At 41.7% G+C, this 27,474-nt stretch overlaps 1 protein-coding gene across 7 annotated transcripts in view; it reads left to right on the top strand.

The window, feature by feature from the left end:
• SOX5 (SRY-box transcription factor 5) overlaps positions 1-27,474 on the top strand; it is a gene marked incomplete at both ends in the record, with an annotated part of 298,722 nt that overhangs the window by 110,239 nt on the left and 161,009 nt on the right. For 6 of the 7 annotated variants that reach the window (XM_082010588.1, XM_082010587.1, XM_082010589.1 and 3 more), the window contains one exon: positions 26,742-26,828. The exons of the other annotated variant lie outside the window; for it this stretch is intronic. In XM_082010588.1, coding sequence (XP_081866714.1) covers positions 26,742-26,828 — 87 coding nt within the window. The remainder of the gene's footprint in view (positions 1-26,741; positions 26,829-27,474) is intronic. 7 annotated transcript variants of the gene reach the window in all.

The raw sequence follows: 27,474 nt of genomic DNA on the forward strand, positions 1-27,474 counted from the left end.
GGCATCTTTGGTCAAGTAGTGTATGGAGTTAAGAACAAACACCCCAAAAAACAGTTCAGATGACAGAGTAATGTTGGACATTACAAAAGGATTTAGGTGTGATGAAGAGCGATTCCAGTACCCTTCCCTCATTCATGATGGTCTTTTTCTCTCTTTTTGCACAGATGTTCATTCTTGGGACTGTCTCTGATCTGTTGTCTAATTCTGGAGTTTCAAGTGGCTTTAGCTAAAAATTTAGCTAAAAATTCCTTTTGCTTGTTTGTGCTTGTCTGGGAGATTGCAGCCTTGCCTTTCATATCTGGACCCTACCACTGTAGTCCTTGTCACTGTGATTTGTAACTGAGATTATTACAGCACATTGTGCAGAGGGCTGATATTTAGACACCACAAAGAAGATAATCACTCCTGCAGAATGCCTTTCTGATTTCTTATGGATGACGTTAGCCACAGGGGACACACCGGACCTGCTTTTTGACACCTTCATTGGCTTCTCATTCATTTCCAGGTGCAGCTCAACCAGGTGCCAGAGTGTGACAGAAAGCCCTGATTATTTTGGCACCTGGCTCAGCTCTGGAATAGAAGACCTTGGCTCTGCCACTGGGCCTTCTTGGGTGACCTTGGGCAAGCCATTTCTTTTTCTGCTTTATTTTCCCCACTTGGGAATAATGATGTCTTTCCAACTGAAGCTGGAAAATTACACAACCGTTAGGACGTACAAAGTCGTCATCAGACTTGACACGGGCAAGCAAACATTGCCAATATCAGCTGATCTAATGAAGTTCTCTGCTCTTCCCTACAGATCTTATTGCAGTCATATACCCATAGACGAGGCAGCTACAACACTACTACTGTAATGATAATGACCTCTTTTGTAAAGCACTGAGACCTAATGATGAAAAGCACTATACAGAAGCTTGGGAGTGGTGTTTTTTCTCTCTTAAACTGCCTGATCAGTTCTAATTGGGACCTTCAGAGTAACAGCCCTCAAAGTAATTGTCTTGGCCCTGCCAGGAGGAAATTTTGACATGGGTTGGTTTTCTTCTCCCAGCTTCCCTCAATCTTCAAGGTATGGCGAGTGATTGAGTGTATGGGTTTGCTTTGCAGGTTTTTAGAGGTATAGTAAGATACTGGGCTGGCATCCTAGGAGTTATATTAGTGCAACAGTTAAAATATATTTATCACTAACACTCTAGGTTTAATTACTGTTGCTATTCCATTTAAGACTTGTATCCTTTCTGTCCTTATAACCACTTCCTTAAAATACTGTATCTATAGCTCTCCTGCTGAGATTTTTTGGTATGCCTCCTTTATTCCTCTCTCCTGTTGATTTTCAAACTCTTTCAGGGACTAGACTTAAATCAAAGGCCCTGTCTTTGACTTTAATAAGCTCTTAATAAAATCTGGGGGAAAAAAATGCCACCAACACCCCTAAAAGAGCAGTTTTTATGAGGGTTTGCCTCCCTGCTCTAACCCCACAAGACCCCATATTCTGTGAGTACTGCTTCCCTACACACCTGGCCATAATTAAGTAGTCTTTGTTTTCCTTTCAGTCTTAGCCTTGTTTTACCAAACATGGTGTAATGTAGTATTGCGGGGAGCTTATAAAAGAATTAACTTGAAGTAAAGTAAAGCCTGACTGCCTGGTAAACATGCCACCCAGTAAGAGACTTACTTATTTCAAGGCAAGTTTTAAAATGTTGACCGTTTTGAAGCCTTAGATATCTCCCTTTACTGTAGGATCATTACTTTCCTTTTCCTTTTTTATTTTCTGTCGTGTTTTTTTCCTGATTTTTCTGTTTATTTAATGGAAAGTTACAAGTAGATGAGGATTTTCTTAGAGTCCTAGAAACCTGGTGTGGTGGGTTGACCTTGGCTGGATGCCAGGTGCCACCAAGCTGCACTATCACTCCCCTCCTCGGCAGGACAGCAAGGGGAGAAAATAAGATGGGGGGAAAAACAAACAAACAAAAAACCCCATGGGTCAAGATAAAGGCAGTTTAATAAAGTAAAAGCCAAGGCCGCACATGGAAGCAAAGGAAAACAAAAGATTGTATTCTCTACATCCCATCGGCAGGCGATGTCCAGCCACTTCCCGGGAAGCAAGGGCTTCAGTACGCATAGCGGTTGCTCCAGAAGACAAATATCGTAAATAATGAGTACCCCCCCCTTCCTCCTACTTTCTCTTAGCTTTTATTGCTGAACAGACATCATAAGTTACGGAATATCCCTTTGGTCAGTTTAAGTCAGCAGCCCTGGCTGTGTCCCCTCCCAAGATCTTGCCCACCCCCAGCCTGCTGGCGAGGGGGAGTGTTGGAGGGGCAGCCCGGGTGCCCTGGGAGCACCGCTCAGCAGCAGCCAAAGCACTGGTGTGTCATCAACACCGTCCTGGCTACCAACACGAAGCACAGCGCGATGAGGGCTGCTCTGGGGGACGCTAACTCCATCTCAGCCACACCCAATACACCTGGCCGTGTCAAGCTGCACAGCGGATAAACTGGTTAATAAGAACGGATCCCCCCCAGTTAAAGCACTTCAGTGGGGTTTGGATTTAAAAGGAAAACATGAAAGAGAAAATGAAGGGAATGCAGTACGGACATCGCGCGTGATCTTGCTCTCCTTTCAGGTAGGAGCTAGCACAGCAGTTTTTAACAATCAGCCCTTACGTGTTTGTGTGTTTTCCTTCCCTCCGTGTTGTTTCACAGCTATCTGTTAGTAACAGCAGTATTATTACACACAGATTAAAAGACAGGCAGCTTTTAGGCTCCCTGACAGTTGGCCAGAGCAGAGATTAGAGATAAAAGTTAATCCCGTGAGGTAATAGCAAAAAAGGAGTACAAAGACACGAGATGAGCCGATAATGGTTTGTTTAGGTAAGAAGGCTTCCTTTGCCGTGGCGGTTGGCTCTGGCTGGGTGTGCTCTGGGTGATAGCTTCCCAAATCCCTTCTAAGGGTTGTAGCAGTGAGCCGTGGGCTGGGGAGAGAGCTAGGGGGAAAATATGGCAGCCAGCAGCGGTAAAACATAATGAAATCATTCTAACCTTAAATGGAAGGTGCCGGACCGTGGGGGAGATGAGAGATGTTTTCTTCCACAGCTGCAGAGCTATTAGTCAGTTAACACTTGGGGAGAGGGAGGTTAAAACAGTCTCCGAGTCGGGGTTTAAAGTATCAAAGAAACTTATGTTTACGTTTCTTGCAAAGGGAAAATAACTTGAAAACGTAACAACACGAATATGACTGAGGGTGGTTAAAACGTTAATGGTCTGATAGATTTTAAGTTACGTTTCTCTTAAGTTTCACTGTTCCTGGCTGTTTCATTAGAATACCTATTGCATGTTCAGAGAGAAAAGTTTTCAAAGGTTTTCTTGTGTTCAGTATATTTAGGAATGCTCTGAAATCTGCATGACATCGCAAATGAAATTCAAATAAATCCATCCTTTTATAGTCGAGTTATGAAGGGATATTCAGCAGAAGATTAGGAACATGAAACAAGTGAATCTTTACTTCTCTACAGCCCTATCATTTTGCAGCTAACACAAATAAATATGTGTTTGAAATAGAAGCTATCTACCAACCACTGGCAATTCAGCACTTCGCTGCAGTCTCAAATTGAAGAGGTGGAAATTCAGATCTTTGTTTTTTTAAACAAAGATTAATGAAAGCAGTAGCGTTCCGATTCTTAAGTATAATAATAATAATATGATTCTGAAATAACCAATTAGCAAGCTAGAAATACTAGACCTGCCTTGAAACTGGCTATTGCTAACACCAGGCTAAGAAGTGAACTGTAACAGAAATAAAAGCATGCTGTATTAGGGCATCTAGCTATCAGAATTGATGGAAGAAAAAATTTGCCCCCACATTTGCGTCTTTGTGCTTCTCTTTTGATGAGGGCAGGGAAGTACCACAAATACCAAAAGGCACAATTATAAATAGGAGAACTCCAGAGTGACCATAAGAATGAGTTGCGTAAGATACAATTTGTTCCAATCTCCGTATTTCTTTAATTCCCCTAAGGATCCATTTCAAGGAGTCAGTAACTCAAATCTGATTTATTCTTCTTTCTGAAAAGGATGGCATAGCTAGATATTAATTAATGTTTCACTTGGAATATTAATGAAAATTACTTGTGTGATCGCAATAAGGAGGCCTCGGAAGGAAAAGTGATGAGAAGGTTTATCTCCCTAAACTTAGAAGGAAGTAAAATTATTATTTTTAAGATTTTTTTTTTTTTTTTAATACCATAACAAAGTACTTCAATCACTTACTAGTATGTTTGCCACTCTTTCAGGGTCTGTGGGACAGACTGGGCTAGTAACATTTGTAGATTAGTGTTCAAATTCATGAAAACTGATTCATTCATAGTCGTCATTTGAGAAAGCTCCTTTGAAGTTTAAGGCGAAAATATTAGTTAGCAATCAGTAAGTATTGTATTATGTCATCTTTCTGCAGTTATACATAAGCGAAGTGTTTGTAAGAAGCCACGTAACAGTGGAACAAAAACACCACTCCACAAATCAGTAATATGATGGTTTTACTTAAGGGGCCCACCATCTTTCAGGAAATACCTGTTTCTTTCAGGAAATATCTGTTTTCTCCAAATACAGAAGGACAGACTGCTGTAGGTACATTACAGAGCTGTAGACTATCATCTTCTGATGCGTGAGATCCTAACGTTGCTCAAGTAACACCAAGATGTCACAGAGGTATATCCTCCTACAGAACAGTATGTCTGGGAGTGTCTTGTGTGGTGACCAGAGCTCCACATATTTGCAAGATGAGAATTTGTGACTAAAAAGGGGTGACAGGTGGGAATTTTCACTTTCAAAATTTCCTGACAGAGAAAAGAACATTTTTTATAACAATGTTTTCATGTTAGGCCTTTCTTTGTTGCAAGCGTTTGTCCAAATATGATGCAGTTTTGCATCTCTGTCTGAAAGCCTGTAAACTTGCCAAGGTGTGTCATGTCCTGTTTTGTTGTTTTGGTTTTGGCCATAGAAATTCCAGCCCCATTTTCTCCTTTTTATGCTTGAAAGAGGAAGGAAAAAGAAGTCAGGGTTTGGAGAATGTCCTTTTCCAAAGGGGCTCAGCTGAGTTGCTTTTCCTTAAGTAATTCTGAAGCTCCTTGCTTCAGGCTTAGTTAGATTAGTACTAAGTCAGGTTATGAAGTTGTAAGAAACTGTGGTAACAAAATTTAGCCTCAATTTTTTTTCTTTAGAACAATTAGACAAGAGAAGGAAGCAGAAGGAAAAATGCCAACCTCTCCACTTGCCAAAAGAATTGTCCCATTCCTCTCTTCTGTTCAGAGGTAATTCACGTTTTTGGATAACATCTTGCCATAGCTTTCGTGAGCAGTGCTAATATAATTTGTTTCTAATAGAATTTCATGGTGCTCCTAGCTTGCAGATAATTGGTTTGGAGTAAACTGAGGGGAGGGTTTTTCCTCCGATCTCTCTTTTTATCATTTGCTGCTACTATGTGTCGTTCAGAGTCCAACTCAATCAAGAGTCTATTACTGATAGCTGAACAATGTGGTGCCTACAGATCTTTTATGATGCAAAAGTGGGCAGTTGCATTGTGCATCTTTCAAAAGGCATGACATAAAAAAAGAACAAAAGAACTTTACATACAGGCTTTTAGATAGCAAAGTGATTCATTGGAAATAGGTTTTGGCTATAAATTTCTTGTTTAGAATCCTAATTTGAGTAATAAAGCTTCCTAAAGATTTTCCTTTTTTAGTAAGAGTCAAAGAAATGATGAGAAGTTGGGGTGGCTCTCCATTTAGTACGTCAGGGCTGCTGTGCTCCTTTAACAGTGCATCACAGTGCTTCACATATCCCTAACTTTTCCCTGAGGAATAAGGAAATAAGATCATTTAAGCCCCCTGCAGCATAGTTTCATATCGCGTGCACCGTTCTGTGTAAGTATCAGGTGTTGGTGTTGTAAGCCTTAGCACTCACCAGAAGGGAAATACAGATTATCCAAAACCTGTGTGAAGGTTTTTTTAAGAAGCAAACCAAAACATTTTTTGAAAGCCTTACCCCGATGAATGACTTTCTCTTGACTGAATGGGTTTGTTCCCTTTTGGACTGGTGTACAATTTACATGAATAGTATATTTCATGTTCTCTTGAAGTGGGGCATATTGGGAAAAATCTTCCGTTTTCCATTGTTGCAGTCAAGCCTTCACATAATGATGATGAGTTGATATGCCCTTCAGTTTAGATGATATTCACAGATTGGCACACTTTTTCTTGACAGTGATAATCTATAAATAAACAAGTAAATCCCACTAAAATAGTCTTTTTAAAAACATTTCATTTGTATCCATTGACTCGCATGGTCAGACATGCCAGAGACATAAGTGCATTTTTGTTGTGCTTTAGTACATGGGTCTGGACCAAAAAGATGAAGTCTCAAGCCCTAGGAAACTGAGGAAGAATAAAAAATGTGCTCAAGATTTTTATTTGTCAGGATCAAAGTATTTTATCTGAACTGCCCTATTCCTAACTGTAAACAGCCACAAAGTTAAGTGAAAACCAGCTTTTGTGATCAGGAATCAAATTGTAATTTGTGAAATAAATATAGCTTCACTGTGGTACCATTGGAGGTCCCCTGCCATACTGCTCAACTCAAAAGTTGTACCTTTCTCCCAGTGATCTGGTATAGGCAAACAGCAGCGATTCACGTTACTGCTGTACAGCCCTTCACGAGAGTGTGTACCTGGAGGTACAGTCTGACCACTGATAGAATAGCTTCACTCTGAACCAAACAGCTTTTGTATACTGTATAGTATGAAATCAAAAGGTAAAATTTAGTCTTTGGTTTCTTATACCATTTTGTGTTAATAGGGCAGTAGGAAACAGAAATGAAAACAGTAACAGGAATCCCTTTATCTCAAAAAGTGAACCTGTAGAAGATTTTGAGTCGTTTTCTTTTCTTGCTATTTTCAGAATCAAACTTCTATGCAGCGATGATCAATTTGATCAGAGAAAATAGTCTTTTACAAAAAAAATCTCCACCAACTTTAAGCAAGATCTCCATCAGTCATTCACAGGAAGATGCAGGGGATTTTGGTTCTATTTTTTCCCAGTCTTTTCCAGCCTCCTACGTGTCTGGGTTATAGGTGGGGCTAAGCTGGGAAGCGTTAAAAATCAAAGAACAATGTTTGGTATGTTTAATGTTTATCTGGAAGTAAGAGAAGCCATTCAAAAGACTTTTTTACTGAGTGAACTTTCCTGATAGTTTAAGAGACCCAGGTGATTCAGGGAGTCTCAACCATGTCTACAATTTTAAGTAATTATCTGAACTTTGAGAGTTTTAAAGGTTATTCCCGTCACTAGCGGTACAGTACGTTTACCGTGACTGGCAACTTCAGGGAGCGTGCAGTTTTCACTCTGTTGACTCTTGGCTACCGTTTTGTTCATGCGCTGCTCTGTATTCTTGACAGCAAATTGATGTAACGTGCAGCGGGGAAGAGCGTGCGTGTGTGAGCGCGCGAGCAAGCGAGTGAGCGCGCAGGAGAGGGGGAGAGAAAGCAATGTGCCTATATGAAATGTACCGGGGAGCGAGGCGAGGATACTGAATGGCAACGTTTATGCATCGACTGTGACATTGTATTAACCTTTTTAATGGATGTATGTAATAAAGTGACATGTAAATGGAGCACAAGGGGAGATATGACACTATATCTGGAAAAGGATAAAACAGTCAGTGAATACTGGGCTATTATAGCAGTTTGCAAACCTTGGATAAACTCAGTCAGCGGTTGTATAATTGGTTATTCAATCCCGACCCTTGTTCACAGCTCAAAGCCAGGAACACTGAGACCTGTTGCCAATTTGAGTGAATGCAGTGACTGTACTCGGCCGGGGCCTAACACTGGAGCCAGGCCTTTTCCTGTGGGCTGGTTTCCACCATGTCTGGGACTGGCGCGGTGACAGTAGCCCTTTTGTTGTGAAAGGCTGGCTGGTACTCCCCTCCTTTGCAAAATGTCTAACAGCTACACAAATATAAGAAAATAGGAAAAGGGACTTACTGTAGCTTTTCTCTTACCGAGTTAAACGTAGGGGCTTTGAAAAGGAGGCAAAGTCCAAGCAATAAGGAAAACTGAAGCATGTCATGAAAAGTTCTGGCCAGATAAGGAAAGCGCCATGTTCTTAAAACGTATGATACGAACCATGGGGAAAACTGGATTCTCTTAAATCATGTGAGGCACAAGCTGGACATCCCGAGTGATGTTCTCCTGCTCCCTTTCAAAACGCTCGCCCCTGCGTGTGCAGTTGTCTCCCAACCCGTGCCGAGCAGCCTGGGGAGCATGCTCGGGAGAAGCGATTCCTGCGGGCCCGCTGCAGTGGCCGCTTGTGCGAGCACAGGGGCTCCTGCGTGGACCCACTCGGTAAAAAGTTCAGAAGTATTGACGTTGTCGTCATGGGTTGGTTTGAGAACCGCTGGTACAGAGGTTGTCTGTCGCATTATGGAGGCAGCATTGTACAAGCCAGCTGGAGATGAACAGAGAGAGTGTTACAAGTACCCCGGTTCCCTCCACCCTCATCCCTACACACACAACTTTCCAGTAAAAGCAGGGAGATATTTATGGAATGTCCTGACTCAGAGGCCAGCTGTTTCTCTTCTAGTAAAATGGTAGTTAGAAATAAATCAGAAGAAGGTTTGATTTTGGTTGATGAAATAATGAATATTCAGTAATATATATAGAAGATGAGCCTTGATGAGCTAATGGTCCCTTCTGGTTTCCAACTTTTGTGAATGAATCTGCAGTGCTATGAACCTACAGTTTCTCTTTTCCCTTTTCCCTCCTTTTTCTCCCCTCTTTTCTCTAGCTTTCAGTAGTGGCATCTTGCTCCTTTACAAGCAGTAAAGTTTCTACATGTGCCTAGGTTACACAGTATTATTTTTGTCATGTCACCAAACCATGCCGCTTCAGAGAGAAGGTAATTATTGACACAGTAGATTATGCACAGTCTTTTTAAGTTACAAAATAAAATCGAGGTAATGGTTAAAAATTATATGCCTCTAGATCACAAAGAGATGGGCTTGGGGGCTAATCTCTTTGCCATTCTGATTTACTCTAGTTCAGAGAAAATAATACAGAGTGCCCGATTTAATGAAAGGCTGCAATTCAATCAAGAGGTTCTGCTGAGGTCATATAATATAAATGGTTACAGCACCTCTTGACTGAGTTACAGCCTTGATAATTCAGTACTTTGTTGTTATTTATGAGGGTAACTTTTCAAAGCAATCTGCATATCTCGCGCTAAAACCTGCTTTGAAAATTTTATACCATGATGTCATTGAAAAAGAATTTTTTTCTTTTGGTAAGAAAAGAAAAAAAAAAACCCACACCAGCAAAATGAGAGGGGAAAGGAATGCATTGTTTTAGAATAGAAAATTAATCACTTGGAAATGGACTGGTTATTGTGAAGCAAATGCAGAAAGAGTACTGAACTAGCAATACATGAGAAAAACTACAGAAACTCCTGCCGGGGCTTTTAATGGAAAATACACCACCCCATGTCATTATAAACACAGCTTTGGGAGTGAAGAGTTATGGCAGTGGAGAAAAAGTGGCATTATGGAAATATATATATTTTTTGATAATCCTAGTTAATGTAGCTCAGCCTTAATTGAAGTATTGTATGGAGTTGCAGGAACACATTGTAGTAGGGACTCTTGGAATTTGTGTGTTTGGGGTGTTCAAATGAAGTATTGCATGCCGGTGAAACTAGAATGGTTTAGTGGCCAGGAGAATTGCACTGAGTCCATTGAAGCCCATCCCTGTTGATGTTGGAAAATCCACTCAACGTACACCTCATCTTAGTCCCCCAAGTATTATCTGTGTTTTACATTCCAGTGCAGTATTGTCCGCAAGGATAATGCACTGATGTCTCCCTTTCGTCAATGTTTCCAATTTAGTGAACTGTAGGTGTCCAACTGGAGAGTCTACACTCTTCTGTAGAATAGTGACTGCTTGAGATGCCTCATTAATTTAATGTAGCCAAGACACTAGTGGGCTTAAAGGATTTTGTAGTAGTCCCATAGAGAACTACCCAAATGTGATTTAAATAGGATAGCGGAAACTTTTTATTCCTTTATTTTCTCTAAGTTAGAAATGTTCAAAGTGGTAATAGGTGCTTTTATATGTTTTAAACTTACAAAAAGTATCTGAAATATATATGGAAACAAGTGTTGCAATTAAACTCAGATCAAGGCTTTGCAGAAGCCTAACTTTTGTGCAGAGTGCTCTAGCAATGCATACCTACGGTGCTCCTTTTCTTTTCTCTAGCAAAAGGTAAATGTGAGAGGGAAGAAGGGTAGAAAGTACAACACACGGCCTACCAAGTAAACCACAAATCACAGCTGAGCTATACTTCTTCAACTCTGAATTCTTGGAAAGTCAAAGTAATTTTCCTCAATCAATTGTTTTAGAATTTAGTATCATTCACAAGATTCTCTAAGAATTGAAGAATTTCTGTTTCCAAATTTAGAACCCACTAATAGGTTCCATCTAGATATAGTAGGAATTTGCAAATTTAGAGGCCAGGTTTCACAAATATCTGGAAGAAGTTTGGTTTTGGGATGGCTGCATTACATTTCTCCATTTCACTTCTCTGCCAGAATTAGAATGAGATCAAGATTTTTTTTTTTAAATTTTTTTTTTCCCCAAAAAAAAACCCCTACTGTTTTGGTGAAGAAATACTGTAGTTGATTGAGAAATGCATATTTCTACCTTTTCTATGAAAATCAGACATTTTATATTTTCCTTAATCCCCTGGCCATATAATAAATAATATCCTGGCTCTTCTGTTACATATAAAGCAAAAGCTGATAGCACCATTTTTAGCATTTTTCAATTTTCCACTACCTACCCTGCCATCCTTGCAAGGATAGGCATAATGTATTCTATATTATGCCCTAGAGTGTGACCTTTACTTTTTTTATTAGGCTCCTTTTTCTGTATTCCTGATTCAGCTTGTGTTGAAATAACTGCAAAGATGCTCTTTTTGATGTACCAGGAATTAGATGGGACCCTCTGGCTCCATCATCTGATGTAACAGGGCTGAAGAAATACATGAGCAAATGGAAGAGTTTTCCAAAGACGTAGGGTGCTCTGTGAGAGACTTGGAAGGTTAGCCTCCATTTTGCACCCAAGTGTCTATTAAGGCACTTCTGTTTCTTTAGCAAGGGAGCGGGAAGCTGTGTAAATTGGTGGTGTAGTCCTTAATGGCTGTGTTCATATAACAAGGAGGCTCCAAGTTTACTTCAGTGGTTAGAACATAGGAGAGAAAGGAAGTCAGCACAGAATAATTCTTTCTTTCTTTCTTTCTTTCTTTCTTTCTTTCTTTCTTTCTTTCTTTCCTTTCTGCTCTTTCCTGTAACCATTGTATTTTACGTGGCATTTGACCATGTCTGTTTGTCATTCATGTGGCTTGTTCCTCCCTCCGCCCCCCGAGCACATTGGAAAATGCCGTTGAAGAGGGAAAGGAGGACATGGGAGGGCATGATCGTGTGGTTTTTGCCAATTGCAACTCTTAAGACTTTGCTGAAAGCTGCAGTCATCAGTGTGGTTATGTGATACAGAGATTTATTCCATCAGCTTTCAAGGTATAGGCTGCTTTCATTTACGCCATAGCATCCCCCCAGGATTAAGTCATTTGTTGCTCTGGCATTCTCTTAAAGCCTGGTCACAAAAGAGAAGTTTCTGAACAATGGGCCTGTTATCCCATTCAGCCTTTTCTGATCCATTAAATTCCCTGTTACACCATTCTGCAATTACTCCACACCCCACCTTCCCAGACCCCCTGTTCTCAACCAATCTGGGAATTTGCCCTTGTCGTTTGCCTCATTCCACAGGAGCCCCACATCCCTCTGTTTCCCCACCCCACTTTTGATACTGACTCTGGGTCTTTTTTCTGTGCGTGGCGTACTCGCGCATATTTGCTCCTTCAAACCTGCATACCAGAGAAACATTTAATATCTGTTTATTCGAAGACTTCTCTATCTTATTGAGAGAGAGGTAGGTTTAAAAGAAAATATTTCAGTCCTAGTTTTATTTCAAGGTTGAAAAAGAAAAGCTTAATTGCCTGTGGTTCTTTTTCCAAACATCTCTTACTAGATACAAAATAAATCTGTGTGTAAACTGCATACTGTTGAGCACTGTGTCTGCGAAGAGAGGTGGGTACCATACGTGAGACGTCAATGTTAGTCACAAAATTAAATCGCAAAGGATACGATTCCGTATAACAGTTTGATAATGTTACTATTCAGACAGAGTTCATTAACATATTTTAGATGTGTCAGTGTTAAAATTGAGGTATAGTTGATGATGGACTTGGACTGATTTCTTTTTTCACAGCGGCATCAACAGTTCTCTGACTGGTGATTTCAGTGCAAACATTAAAATTCAGCTGCGTTTCTTAGGGACTTGGAGATAGTTTGAATCAAAGTTCAGATTTACGCCACAAAGATAAAGACACAAGAAAATAGAGCCAGGAATCCCAGCAGTAAAGCTGCACAGATCTGTGCACAGACCTGCTCTTTGGTCCAATATGCTCTTCATTTAGACAATTTGGTCTTTATTTGAAGGAGCTATGACTCCCAAAAAGCACCCACTTTTACTGTCAGGAGCATCATTTTTAGGTCTTGCAGGGTTGCATTCCTGAGTATAGGTCCAGCTCCTCATAAGGATTTGTCTCACCAATTCTCAGATCATGCATTATGATCCCTGTGTCCCGTTCCTTTACTCAGTTATAACCCAGTCAATGTTTGAGATCGTGGTGGTAGAGCGAAGTTTGGGTATGTTTTTTTCTTTCAATAGCTAGATGTGCTCCCATTGAGGGCTTTGAATATGAGGCCAGAGTCTTAGGAGAGACAGGGCAATGACTAAAACTTCAGATTCATAAAGACCGTCGTTGACCTAGGTGATTTGCTGCTTTCTGTACCAGTCAGCATTGTTCAAAAGATGCTTTTCTCCTTTTGTAACCATGGAAGGTAGAAGTAATCGGGATGAGAACATAGCTATGAGGATCACTGGTACCAGATTTCTGTGTGATAAAACATAGTGCAGCTTTTCTGCTCATTTACAGTAGAATTCAGATGTCTCTTACCACCACACCTAGGACACAAAAGATGATTAGGATCCTGAACTGCAGATGTTGGAGAGAAGGTGGATCCTTCCAACTGGTTCTTTCTTCATCCGAAAAACTTCTTCATCCTGTTCAGTTTAAGCCGCCTCTTCACTGATCTTGAGGGATTATACCGGTGAATGCTTTGGAATTGCAAAGAAATTTGGGTTTGTTTATGAAAAAGACCTCATTTCAGTCATCCCCAAGCACTAGGGGAAGGCCTCCTCAAACGGGTAGTTTGAGAAATCTGGGAGGATAAGGACACCTACTCCTCCCTTGGTTTTTGATGGAACAGATTAGCTTCCAGAACAACAAGGACACGCTTGCTGGATGAAGTAGGAGAAGGCTAACTCTAGGTGGCAGTTGATGAGATTGGTAGCACAGAGGTGAGGGGACTGTTTCTTGTTTTAAAGTAACTTCCCTTCATCAGAGGAGATGTTGACATTCTCGGTATTTCTGGGGCCTGTGTTCTTTTTACCGGGGAGAATGTAGTGCCTCTTGATTGTCATCATTGTGTACAGAGCTGCTCAGTGAACGACCTTAATTCTTGGGAACGTATTCTGTTCCTGCCCTGCATTCACCTTACTGGTCCTTGGCGGTTCACAAAACCGTCCTGAATGCGGATGATCTTTCTTTGTGGAACTGGACAACGAATTTGCAGGGGAAGTTGTATGATTCTGAGGTGAATGGAGGAAGACTAAGTTTTCTAGAACAGTCAGGAAAAGTTCTGCTGCAGGGCATGAGTAAGATTCCTCTCTGATAAAAAAGAGTATTTTGTCCCTTTAGAGTGCTGGCAATGATTTAAAGGCATAGTTCATGCTTGAATCTAAATCCTATTGTCTCTTCTGATAGCAGAAGTTCATGTTACAGCTTTTTACCTCCTCTCTTTCATGTTTCCCCAGGCTGCTGCAGTTGCCTATTGGATGGCTGGGGAATGGGGGAGCTTGGTGCCTGTGACCATTTTCAGTCAGGGAGTGGCTGCAGAGTTGCCCTGACTCTCCTACTCCTTCAGCACATTGTGTAATTCGGGATTTTGACAAATGAGTTCCCTTTCTTAATCTTGTTCTTTCCTTGTTCTCAGTATTGTTTTCTTTGTCTTTTTTTCTTTTCCCTTCTTTGACTTTTCTGCTTTTACTTTCTGACTTTCCCTTGTTTAGAACTATTAGGTTAAAGAGCTATGCATAATAGACTTCCTCTGACTTCTCTTCACCTATTTGGGGATTACCTGTCACAACTGTTACATGGCTGAACCACCCATGTATCTCTATGTTATTCCCTAACTCGGGATGAAAAATGCTCAATAAAAAGGAAGCCCAGTGTATTTCCTCTCCCTATTTATGTCGAAAATAACAGAGTCCAAAAAATCCATGAATGGAGACAAGTGAGAACAAACAGAACAAGTTGTCAAGGCAGATGGAATGCTGTACTTCGGTGGAGTAGCCTGTGTGCAAATCTTGGAAGATGATTTTAAGCAAGTCCAAAGATGACATTAGCTTTAATAATTTCTATTTAATTTGACATAATGATTCCATGCAAATATCATTTACATCACAACTAGCAGTGTGATTTACTGTGAAACTACCTGCACTTCGGAAGCTTTGATTTATAGTGTACATCTTCTTTTTTTACTATTATTGTTCATATCTTTCTGGCATCTGGCAATCAATGATTGAGATTTTGTTTTCACATATGTTGTGCAAGAGGAGTTCAGGATGTGTAGTTGTTTAGCATCAGGCGTATGTGCTTTAATTCTCACTTCCAGTGGTAAAACAGTCTGTCATATTTTTAAAGAGCATAGAAATCTGAGGCTACTATGTGTTTTCTTGTTTGTTTCAGAGGGATATCCCTTTCAGGTTTCTATTTTCAATTTTTAAAATCTTTTTAATAGTTTTGTTAACATCCCAAATGAGTATTTTATGGTTGTTTCAGTGTTATCATTAGGTTCAAATTATAATAGTACACATTTACTCTAGGAAGTACATAGATAATCTGATGACTGTAGCCCTTTCACTACACAATTATGTCAACTTCTAATTTAAATAAATAGGTCCAGATGATCAAAAAGATGTACATGCTCTTACCTCGATTTGATTGATAACATATGACTGTAAAGCAACCATGTTACGTCAATATTTTGATGTTTTTTTAGCATTATATTTTCAACTTTCAAGTTTATTAGCGCTTCCAGGTGATTGACTTGCTGGTTTACTGATTTCGTTTGGACATGGAATTGCCTGGTTTGCCTTCATATTTACCTGGTTTGCCAGGACAGTGGCAATACAGGGTTTGCATTTGATGGAGCTTACCTGTTATATACAGTTTATTAACTGAGTAACCTCAACTAGTAAATACATGTGTACGAATGTGTGTATTCATTATTGTTTTGGCACATTTTTTTCTCCTAGCGGTAACAGGTCCGAGTACATAATTTAAATGGGTGCAGTCACTTTCATTTAAGGGAAAATGAACTTTTCTTGCATCTGCCATTGTTCTCTGAAGAGGATTGTAAGTCAGTCGGTGAAATGCTAAGAAGGGTAAAGAAAAATTATGTTAACCTGAAAGGAGGGAAAGTCTTATTTATCACCTAACCTTGTAATTATCCTGCAAAACCAAATACTGGAGAGGGAGTTGTGTGGAACCTCTTCTTTCTGTCCAGCTTCTACCTCCCCTTACTTGCGCTGTCACTCCTGGCAGTGTAACTAATGGCCATATCTGGATCCAGCCCTCCCCACCTCCGCTCCGCTGGCATCATAAATTATCCAGATCTAAATGGACAACATTCATTAGCCGTGCACTTTACTGAAAAAGCCAGCTCAGGAGCTAAGCGCTCGCCCATTTTTATTAAAAGTTAAAAAGCTCCTTGCTGTCACGGAAAGGGGAGGCTGGAGGAGGTACAATGGAGGACAGTGCCGCAGAGCTAATAAATAAAAATAATAACTATTACCATTGGTTGAGTGACCCGGGGAGAAGAGCACTACCGAGCCATTTGTTGTTCCCTTTCACTTGTCAACAGCAGTGGCTTAAAAGCCTTCGCCATTGTTCAGGGCCTAATAGCACCTGTTGGGAAGATAGGAAGACAGCTGTCAAAAAAAAAGAGGGAGGAAAAAAAAGGGTGGGGGAGAAGGGTGGAAGCTGATGATTAGTTCAGTAACACGCACTGTGGTGCAGCTGCAGCAGGACGTTTCGTGGTTTCCATTTGGAAGTGAGGGTCTTCCCTCCCCGCCCCGGCCCCGGCCCCAGCCTGCCCGCTGTGTTCCCTGGCGCTCACCGGGACGGGCACCGGCGGAGCCCAGGGCGCGCAGGGGTGCTGGGCAAGGGGGACGGAGCCGTGCCTGCCCGTTCCCGAGAGCAGTGATAGTTACCCCAAAAAACCCAAACAAACCAACCAACCAGGCCTCAATGGCGGAAGCTGTGGCCTCGTGACGAGAGTGCTTGTTTTCATGTTTTTTTAATGGCGCTCTTGCGTTGGCAAATAAGGCTCCTCTTCCCTCTTTGTCCAGGCAAAGGCGACGCGTAAGGAGGGCCGCGAGGTAAGGAGCCCCAGGTACCAACAGCTCCTTGGCGGCCGATCGTCTGGAGGCCGGAGCGGCATCCTTCTTGGCGGTGGGAAGTAATGGCTGTGGCAGGGGCTGAAAGATAGGCGATTTAGAAAGCTGTCTCCTCGGCTTCATCCCGTACAGTCCTTGCTTTTGTCATTTTGCGGAAAATTACGAGCCCTTCAGGAGTCATTTTCTTTCCATTTGTAAAAAAGTTGCTTTGAGATTTTCCGGTAAAAATGCTACTCTTCACAGTGTATGTGAAGAGTTACCTTGTTGCTCTTGAATTTAGGATTGTGGAGTGGCTGAGCTTCAGAAGGATTTCCTTGAAATTCTAGCCAAACACTGTAGTTCTCAAATTATGTTTTACGGTTATTTAGATGATATCCTTTTTGGCTTTTTTGGGGTTTTGTTTTAGGGTTTTTTTGAGAAGGCATTTAATTACTTAAAAAGAGACAGATCAGCACAAAAGATTTTTTCTGTCAAAGGGTAAACTGTGGAATCTCCCTAAAACATCTTTAATGATGTGTCAACACCCATAAGTTAGTGTATAGTCGTATCATTGAATGCTTTTTTTAAGCCCTCTTGCTTATTAAGGATGTGCTGAACATGTAAAAAACTAGCAGACCAAAAACATTGCTCTCTGTTAATATTAACAAGATATTATGGCCCTTTAATTAGAAACTGGCTCTGTTGGTAGCACTAATACAAAAATGCATTTCAGGGGAATATGTATTTCAGTGGAGTGTATCTGTCCAACTGAGACAGAAAAATAAAACTGAAGTGAAATTTAATGGTATTTAATTCCAGATGTCTCTGTTTTTATGTTGTTACTCTTGAAATAGTCTCTGGAAATATTAAAACATCTTTGTGGTTTCAGAATTTCAGTGAAGCTCAGGCTTGGTATAGTGCCTCCTTCTCTCAACTGACACAGGTTTTTTTGCTGGGTGGACCACTCTGGAGGAAATCAATTCCTTCTTTCATTTAGAGATGCCTGGAATTAAAGAGCCATTAGTTGAAGAACACAGATTAAGACAAAATTCTCTTTTTTTTATGCGTAGGAGAGGGGTTTTTAATTTTACTGTTGCCCTTCTTTTCATAAGGATTCCTACTGGTGTGATGGTAACATCAATGAAAAAGGAAAAGGTTGCTGCTCAAGTGTTTGAAAGTGAGTTATTCTGATTCATTTATACATTTATTTTTTGTATAGCAGGAAAGTATGTGGAACACTTTTAAAATTTAACTTATTTTTTTAAGTTTGGTAATGTTAAATAATTTTTTTCATTCTTATCTGTTAATTTAATTAGGGGTGAAGAAGATGGTGGCAGTGGGGACTTGGGATCATTCTAAAGATCGTATATGCTGAACAAGATGTTCCAGCAACAGTTGTGCCAGTGAAATGCCGCATTTGGCAGAATGTGTTCACGATCGGCTCTTTCGGCCAACTCACTGGCCTGGATCTCCAAAGGCAGTCGGAGCCTAATTCCTTTCCAGAATGAGATTTATGCTCCTGAATGCCTTTGGGAATCCAAAGCACTAAGTCCTGACAAATTTCAGTGACAAAAGATATATTGTCCTGTGCATGGCATTCAGTGCTATTCACAGTGCCTCAGTGTGCCCTTCTCTGGGGGACACAGTTGCTCTGCTGCTGAAATGGGAAAGGCAGAGATTGAATCCATTCTCGAACCAGCCATATCCTACTATGTATTTGCAAGGACAAGGATTTAGATGGAGGGCAACTGAGCAGTGACTACAAACTACGTGGTTCCAGTGTTTCTTAAGAATAATTATGATGTGGTTGTTCTGGGGGTATCCTGCAAGTAATGCAGCCCCATCTCCGTACAAATCTGAGGCACCCAGCAGCGGCTCCAGGCTTGATGTGGAAGGCCAGGTTCATGGAGGTGTGAGTGGAGCATGCCACTGTCCAGCTACCGGGGCACACAAATATGAATACCATCCCCACAACAGTGGAACAGGTGGCAATTATCATATAGCAGCTTGCAACCCTAGATTATTATTGTTCAGAGGGTAATCGACGTACACTTAGTAGCCATGGTGGCGTCTGTTGTCACTAAGGTATGGAAGGCAACGAAGCATGTACTCTACAAGTTAGCGTGCTGGAAATAACTGAGATTGCGCTGGACTTCCTGTTGTTCTGAGGTGAGAGCGGGGATGCAGTGCAGGCTTGTTCCCTGACTCAACGCTGAGTTTGTGAAAGAGGTGGTTTTGTTGGGTATGCAGGCCTCAGAAGGGCTTTGTGGATGTTTTATTGACGTAGACATTGTCAGTCAAGAAGAGTGTATGACAGACAGACTTTTAGAAATACTTGAATTTTTCACATTCTGAAAGCAGACTGTCTTGAAGCTGTATTCCAATAAAGGGGATGGAACCTGAATTAAATCTTGACTGTTGCCTGTGTAACCCCAAAATGAACATGGACTCTGCTGCTGGGAGATTGAAGGACTGGCAGAAGGCATTACATGACAGGCTTGATTTCTTTGCATTTGTAGATGTTATATGTGGAGTGTGACATTGCTCATGGAGTAGGTGGCCATTTGTTGAAACACGACAGCCTGAAAAGTACAAAGCTAACGGTGCAACTGCCAGTGCATTCAGGTGATGGAAACTATAAAAATTTCAGACAATAGCCTGACTGTTCCTGAGGGTGTAGTTGAATGAGATGCTGGTTTTGGCCGCAAACCTAGCTTAAGAAGTCCCCATGCCCCCCTCCCCGTCCTGCTTAGCCATGTGTTCCTGCCTTGTGCTGTGGTTTGCTGGCTCCTCACTTACATCCTAAGGGATAATTAGTTCAGCAACTGGTAGTATAGTGTATCTGAAGACTACGCCAACCTTTTCTTCCTAATAAACGTCCTTGTGTTTTTAGGTAACTTTCTTGTAAGACTGGCAGTATGCATTGGTGAGCAGTTGTAAAAATAACTGCTTGTATATTTGTAGACAGAGTAAAATCATGTTTTTAGTGGCATTCATAGATCACTGATTTTGATTTAAAGATCTTGAATAATTTATTTGTTGGGCTATGGAACCTTTTCTGGCTATGTGAATTATTTTTTTAGCATAAGAAGCAGTACTCTTGTGCCAGAAATCACAATAAAAATGTCTTATCATTCATGTAGTGTATACTTCATTAATGCAGCATGATGGGTATTGCAAAAGAGAGCCAACAACTTGAAAACAACCGTTGTATTATTAAGCATACACAAAATCATGCAAGTGTGCACAACAAGAATACTATGGTAACCTGATGTCATTGTGCACCACAGGTAACTGCGGTCATCTGTGGATACAGAAGTTGATTTTGTCCTCTGAAATAAAATGCTATGGGAGTTAACATGTGGCTGGGGTGGGACTGGAGATTCCAAGAGCTGGAAGGCTGGTTACCCCTGCCAGAGAAGGGAGCGTTTTAGTAGGTTTGGAAGCCACCCATGGACATATGTAGCCCAGCTGTTTTCTGCACAGAGGTTGTGATGGAGTGGTGTAGTAAGAGTCACATTATGATGTGCTGGCCAGTGCACCATAGGTTCCCAATATGCATTGAAATGTGAATATTTCGTTTAGCTCTGTGATTTTGTGCCCAAAGACCAAAAAACATTTTGTGTATTAAATACCAAAGAACCCCACAGCATGCTACTTTCTGTCCAGTCAGAGAAGCCCCAGGTAGTATTGTACTTAGCACCACATTTTTGCTTAATCACACCTGTGTAACTATGTCCTACATTGGAACAATAGTTAAATTTATAGAGATGTTTCCTAGTGCCTTCTCCAAAAGTTTAAAATGCTTTTAGACTGGTGAAAAATTGCAGTGCTTCCTAGAAGGCAAGAGAAAAATATATGTTGTGTGGTCTTTGATTTCCAAATTTAAATACATTCTGTGTTGTGCCTGCTCATGAGTCATAGTGTCTTGCCTAGCTGCAAGTAGTTCCCCAAAAGCATGATTCTGTTGATGGGGAACCATATGTGTATGCAGATGCTGTATGTCTATGTAACCTGCTGATACCAACCACTTCTTCATCATAGTTGCTTTATTTTCTTTGCTATGAAAATTGTTTCTGATTTTGTATAGGTAATAAAAAATGGATGCATAAAATGAGAAATTTTTTGCATCTGTATGTGTGCTTGTCTGCTCTTTTAGAGGAAGAGTGGAAATCTGCCCTTGTTTCCTGATTTAAACCAGAAAGGGTTTGTTGTGGTGCATGAATGCAGAACAGAGTGCCAGTGGGGGTGGCGTGTCGATAGGTGAGGGTTGTAGAAACGGTGAATGGAACTGTGGCCAACAGGTGTAACATATTTATGACCGTAGCAGAAGAAAAGAGTGAATAATGGATGGAGGGTATTTGCCAGCTCTTTCATAATATAAAGGAAGGTGCTTTCCAGAAGTGGAAGGTATATCAGCCAATGCTAAAGTTTATTCATGATCATTTGTGCCAACCAAATACTCCTCCCTCTAGGAATGACATGAATTGGCAGGAAATGTCTGGTGGTCTGGCTGGGTACTGAGCAACTCCTGGCTTCTCTCCACTCTGCTACACTTCATGTCATCATCCTTGCTGAGGCCAAAGATCTTTTACTTTGTTCTAAGGAGTCTTTCTCTTTCATCCCAGGACAAGAGCTGTTTATAGTAGTTACAGAAGAGGGAGCACTTCGGGCATCTCCTTGGGAGAGCACCCATGCTCAGACGCCCAGACACCATGCAAGTGAGAGGCTCCAGGACTCATTGTTCCCCTAACTTGTGGTCAACTTACATCAGCCTCCTTCCCTTTTATCATAGTTGTCTCTTCTTTATAATGCCAGAGCTTTGCTCTCCCCTTTCCTCTTCAAATATGGCTCTTCTGGAAGTGTCTCGTGTGGAGAACCCTAGTCCCGCACCTTGTCATGGCACGATGGAATTAGATTCCTTTTTCTGGAACCAGGAAGCTGCATTAGACTGAAGTTTGCTTTTAGTAAATAATCAGCAGGAGCAGAAAGAGGTAATAGGAAGAGATTTGGCAGTGAAGATCATTCTAAGCTTTTATAAGTGGATTTCCAGTACTGTGACCCTGGAGCAGGGATTGAAAAGAGCTACCAGAGAGGTTAGGCCTGAAGGGAACGCTGCGCTGTGGGACTGCTTTTTTGGAAGTCTGCCGAGGCAGGTTCAGGTACACGTGCATCTGCGCTGCCACTGACTTGAGAGTACAGTTAGGTCCCTCCCAAAGGCAAGTTGCAATGCCTGCAAAAAATAACCCAACTTCTGGAAGTAGACTAAATTAAACACAAGTCTGCCGGACAGTGCTAAAAATGGTGCCTCTTACTACGGCTTTGTAGCCTCGGCCACTTCCTGGAAACAAACCGCTCCTTTCCTCAGTGTGAAAACTTTAAGTCTTTTAAGCAAAGAAGTCAATGAAGCTAGATTTAAACATCAAATACAGAAGTAGAGGGACAGCGGCATGCTTGTTAGCATACAAGAAGTTCAATTAAAAAGTGATTTTATGTTAATTTACTTAGACATTTTGATTTCCGGTACTGTCAGAGCATCTGTCTATGTGTGCCCAACACGTACTGATGCACACGTGCATGCGTACATGCAAATGGGAGCGGTTAACGTGGAGGCTATCATACTACTGAGAAAGTGGTTTAATTCCGGCCGCTGAAGGCGTGCCTGAGAATATACTGACTGCTGGCATCACTCTCCAGGTCTCATTGTTGCAGATGAGGGAGTCAGTCTCGATGGGGCTTGGCGAGGGAGGGAGGGAGAGAGGGGAGTGCAGCGGGGCCGGGGGGCACCAAGGAGCCAGTGTGCCACTGCCACAATGGCTGGCACAGCCAGAAGGCCATTCACCAGTGGGTTTTGCCATCCATGGTGATGCGAAGAAGCATATGCAAGCAACAGAGGCAAGGGTGAAACAAGAAAAACAAAATGTGCCGTAAATATCTGTAGAAAGAGCTAATGATGGATAAATGTGCTGAATGGAGACAGCAGAAATCATTTTAATGAATTAATTTGTATCTCTATCAATTCAGTCAGTCTCCTTTTTGCCAACATTGACTTAGTGATGCCTGTTATTTTTTCCATCTTGGTCTTTGTCTTGGGTGCCCTGCCGGTAATCCTCTTCTATAACAACACTTAACACTCTTCGTAGTGTTTCAGGTGAAAATGTTTCCCAAACATTAATGAATTACTGTTCACAAACGCCCTGTGAACAAGTCTTTTGTAGATGTATTCATACTGTGCTGTGGATAGACTTGGAACTGTTTCACTGTGTGCCGTAGGACCTACGCGGCAGATAGATAATGGGGGGGTCATCTCAGCTGAAGTGAGACTCAGAAGCAGGGCTCATCCCCGGTTCCTCTCAAAGATGGAATTAGGAGACGTTCTGAAGAGTCGTGATACTCAGAATGGCAGAGCGCACTGTGTATAGCTTTTTGGAAATGCAAATATAGATTATCATAATACATAGTTGTCCTGATGCAGATCCAAAACCTGTCACAATATAGCTCAGATTTTGGATGTAGCAACATTGTTCTGGTGAATCCAAGAGAAGAGTAAGTGTTGGAGTAGGGAACAGGAATAGCAGTTCCTGCGTGCGGGCCACCTTCCCCAATTTCAAGCTGCGCATTACATGTGCAACCATTAAAAGTTTTACTGACTTTCTCATAAATGCAGAGAGCGAGTGCTTGGCAAGCAAGATACGGTGTTTATTTCTTTTCTTAATTTAAGAGCATCATCTTCCCAATGAAGCCTAAAAAAAAACCTGAACAAAAGATGACTTTGTTTCTGTATAATTCATGAAAGCTCTACAGTTTTAACCTTTTAAACAGTTGTTTTTATTTAAGATGTGTAAATTTCAAATCTTTTTTTAATGGGGTACATAAATGACATAATAAATGTTTGTTTCCAAGATATGGTTCAGAATGTATTTCACAAGCAGCTACTGAAATGTGATAGGTCGAGTGTATGAATAGCATATTTTATGGAAGTGCAATATGTTAACACGGTATATAATAGAATTAAACAAACTGTAATTTAATATAGCTCTTTAACGCTATAAAGCTATAGAGGTGGGGAAGCTATTGTCTTTCAGAATTAAAGTTCTTTTTAAGTATTAGCAGAAGGAGAATTACTTGCTGATGCTGTATCAAAATCCTGTTGAAGTGCCTGATGTAAAAATAGCGGTTTAAGTCAGGGGAGGTTTGAAACTAAGTTAGTACATGAATTAAATAGGATTACGTGGGTTTTTTTTAAAGGGAAAAAAAAGTCTATATAATATTATTTTCAGTGGTTAACATACAGTATTTCAACAGGGGAAACGCTGATTAGATCACCACAATCTATTTTATGCCATCAGGATTGCTGAGGGTCTTATAATTGTGTTAAATTTTCATATTACTCATATTCACACATTAATGAACAGATGCATTGTTCCTATTGGGATTTTGCCGTTTGGCCTTTTCGCATCTCTCATCGTGATTTCCTACCGGGATCTTTGCCGTTCTCGCACGAAATCCAGCCACCGGGAGATGGCCGCCCGTCGCCCTCACCCTTCTCCCCTGCGCGCTGTGCGTCTCCCTCGACCGTGAGCCCCTCGGCTGGGCACTCACTAAGAGTTTTAGCGACCAAAGTGTCCGTGTCCCTCAGTAAAGCAGCACCGGGCCCCGGCCCGGCGCCGCTCCCCGAGCGGCTGCAGCGGTGGCTCCGCGCGGGCCCCGCGGGGCGTGGGGGTGCAGGGGGGGCCCGGCGGCTCCGGCGAGCGGCTACTGTTGCCTTTAACGCGGGCGAGTCAGACAGAAGACTTCTGTTTCTCTACCAGCGCACCGCGGCGACTATTTTGTCTAGCTGCGGGGGAAAAGCTGTGTCGTGGACTTTGCTGACAATAGGCTTAAAAGTAAGACGGGCTGCTTTTGGTGCCTGGAGGCTCGGGAGCCCATTGTCAGCGCACAATGGGTTTCTATTGCCGCATTCCTGCTCCGCAAAGGTTTGTTAGCTTTTAATGACTGACAGCCCTCTCCTGCAAATACCGCATTTGCTCTGGCCTGTTGACACGCTGCTCGAGAATTTTTTTAAAAGCTCGGGGGGGACAAAAAAAAAAAAAAAGAGAGCGCGAGCGGCGGCGTTTACGTGACCCGTTCGGATGCGTTTGGAGGAATGGTTTCCTTCGTGGGTGCTTACACGGGAGGTACAAACTTCAGAAGTCGCCGTGTGTGCAAGTGCCCGGAGCATGGCGGCGTCTCCGCAACGCCAGGCCGGCACTGCAGCTTTCCCCCAGCTTTTTCGTTAAGGATTTAATGGCAGTTTTAGGGTTTCTTAAGAGAAAAACGTGCGCTGAGGCCGTGCTGGGTGCCCGCGGTCAGCGCACGGAGCGGCCCTTGCTGCGGGTGCCGGCCGCTCAGAGAGCGGGAAGCGTACGGCGATAGCGGAGGAAACGGGGAGTGTTGTAACGCGTGTAAAAACGTTACGTGGGGAAAAAAACAAAACAAAACCAAACCACAACACCCAAACCATCTCTTCTGCTGTAAATGGGATCCGGCTGGTCGCTAGTGCAGGCGTGTCTTCAGCACGGTGTCTGCCTGCGCGCACCCCTCTGCCGGGCGGCCGGTGGGAGGCGTGTGCCCGTGTCAGCGGAGGTAGTTCTCCGTTACTGCTGTGCTCGGTTTAACGGGAGTCCGGGCTCCTTGGGTTCCTCGGGGGTGAGGAGCGCCCTAGGGAGAGGGGGAGAGGCCGCGGCCGGAGCCCGCCCGCTGGGCGGGGAGCCGCGGGGGGCCGGCCCCGCCGCCGCGCCGCTTCCTCCGAGCCCGAAGCGGGGGCTTCAAGAAAGGAGGCGGAATTAGCCAAACAAGATAATGAAGGTTGCTCATCATGGTTTTTACTGTGGGGAAGATTAACCAGTTGCTAATAATTGTACGGTCTCTAGGCCAGACGGTCCCTTTGATAAGTTAACATGTACTCCCTTTATGCTCCTGGTAGGGGGTAAACAAATGCCTGAACAAATACAAATACACATAAACACAAATGTGGAGAATAGCGGTATATGTCTTAGATCCAGATAATAAGTGTGGGTATTGTTATTTAGATGGCGCATACTGGGACACTTATCTTTTAGTACACTCCATTTTCTAACTGAATGCAGTGCTAATCGTGGGATTGAAAGCTATTGTAATTGTGTACCCATCTAAATGCTGACAAGAATATACAATTACATTGTTTGGAATTGAGTTTAATGTTCTCTGAATTTTATTAGCATTTATATTTACTTATGCATTAAAATTCTACACAAAAAGAGGTCAGAATATAAGAGTTATAGACATAAATATCAGACCCATCCACACCCTCGCTGCATTTTTCCTGAAAATACCGAACAAATATATTTTATTTTATTTTGTTTTTAAAGGAAGTGATAGAATCTGAAATGAGCAAATAATGGGTTTCCATTCTAAGCAATGCCTTTTCTCCCTCTGGATTTTGCAATCTTTTAAAGCTTTTTTCATACCCAACTTTTTATTATTATTTATAATGTGCGTGTTACTGGAAAATCTTTCCACAGTATGCTTACCACCACACGATGTTTAAACACACATTATAAAGTGGATGTAATTGTAAACACTCAGAGGGATATAATTACATGTAGCAGATTTAGGAGCTAATTCTTTGCTTCTCTCTCTCTCTCTTTCTCTTTTACTTTGCATTTTATCAACATCATTATTTTTTGACTGCAGACTAACACCCAGAAATTGACAGGCAGCCATTATAGGCAGCAACTTGTTCACCAAATTGAAAAACAATGAACTGCAGGTTTATATGTGCCCATTGTCATACAAAATTACCGGGGCTTTGTTCCACAAGAGGAAAAAGCTAATGGTTTTGAAACAGCAGGTGACAAAACACATTCTTTATTTCCCCCCCCCCCCCCCCCGTTTTTTTTCCCCTCCCCTCTTATCAGTTTGTTGATGAAGTCATTACGAACTGGGGCCCAGAATAGGGTTGGCCTTATTTTTAGCAGATAGACTTTTAATGAGTTCTATTGTGGAGCCAGTCATGTTGATTTGCTTACATTTTTTTTTTCCCCCCCTTCACTCAGAAACTCCCAGTATTGAAAAGCTACTATCAAAGGACTGGAAAGACAAGCTTCTTGCCATGGGATCAGGGAACTTTGGAGAAATAAAAGGTAACGCTGTTTCTGTGCTAAAGCAAATTGAAAATGAATACACAGATATCACAGGCTTTATGGAACTTTGTTTGCTCCTCTTCCCTTCCCCTCCCCTTGAAACATAGTAATTTGGGGCTTAAATGAAATGTATGTTCTCCATCTGTGATAATGTAACTAGACGAAATGGTATATTGCCCTAAGTAAATCAACCTACATAAAGCTTTTGTTGCATATATCGTTCTGTTAGGACACATCCTATTGCTGGATTGGAAAAAAAAAAAAAGTCAAATCGCAGATCAAATGCAGGCTTACGTGATATAAGAGTACAGCAGAGTTTAGCTTCTGAAATCTGAGGATGATCAGAAGTCCTTGTTAAATTTTGGACAGATTTTGATGATGTAGATTTTTTTAACTTTTCTGTGTGTAGGAAAAAAAACAAGCCACCAGCAAAGTTTGTGTAATGATACCTCTAGGTACCGAAATTAGCCAGTGCAGATTTTAAAAGACAGCGTACAACATCTGTGCACTAAAGCATGTTCTTTTAAAGCTGTACTCCAGAAGGAAAATGACAAAATTTGACCACTCTCCAGCAGCAGTAGCTTCTGTGTTGCCAAGATATTTCCCCATTTTATGTATGTGAGGTCATTTTAGGGAACCTGTAGTT

This window comes from Phaethon aethereus, assembly GCF_964289735.1.
Source record: "Phaethon aethereus genome assembly, chromosome: 1".
Taxonomy (NCBI): Eukaryota; Metazoa; Chordata; class Aves; order Phaethontiformes; family Phaethontidae; genus Phaethon; species Phaethon aethereus.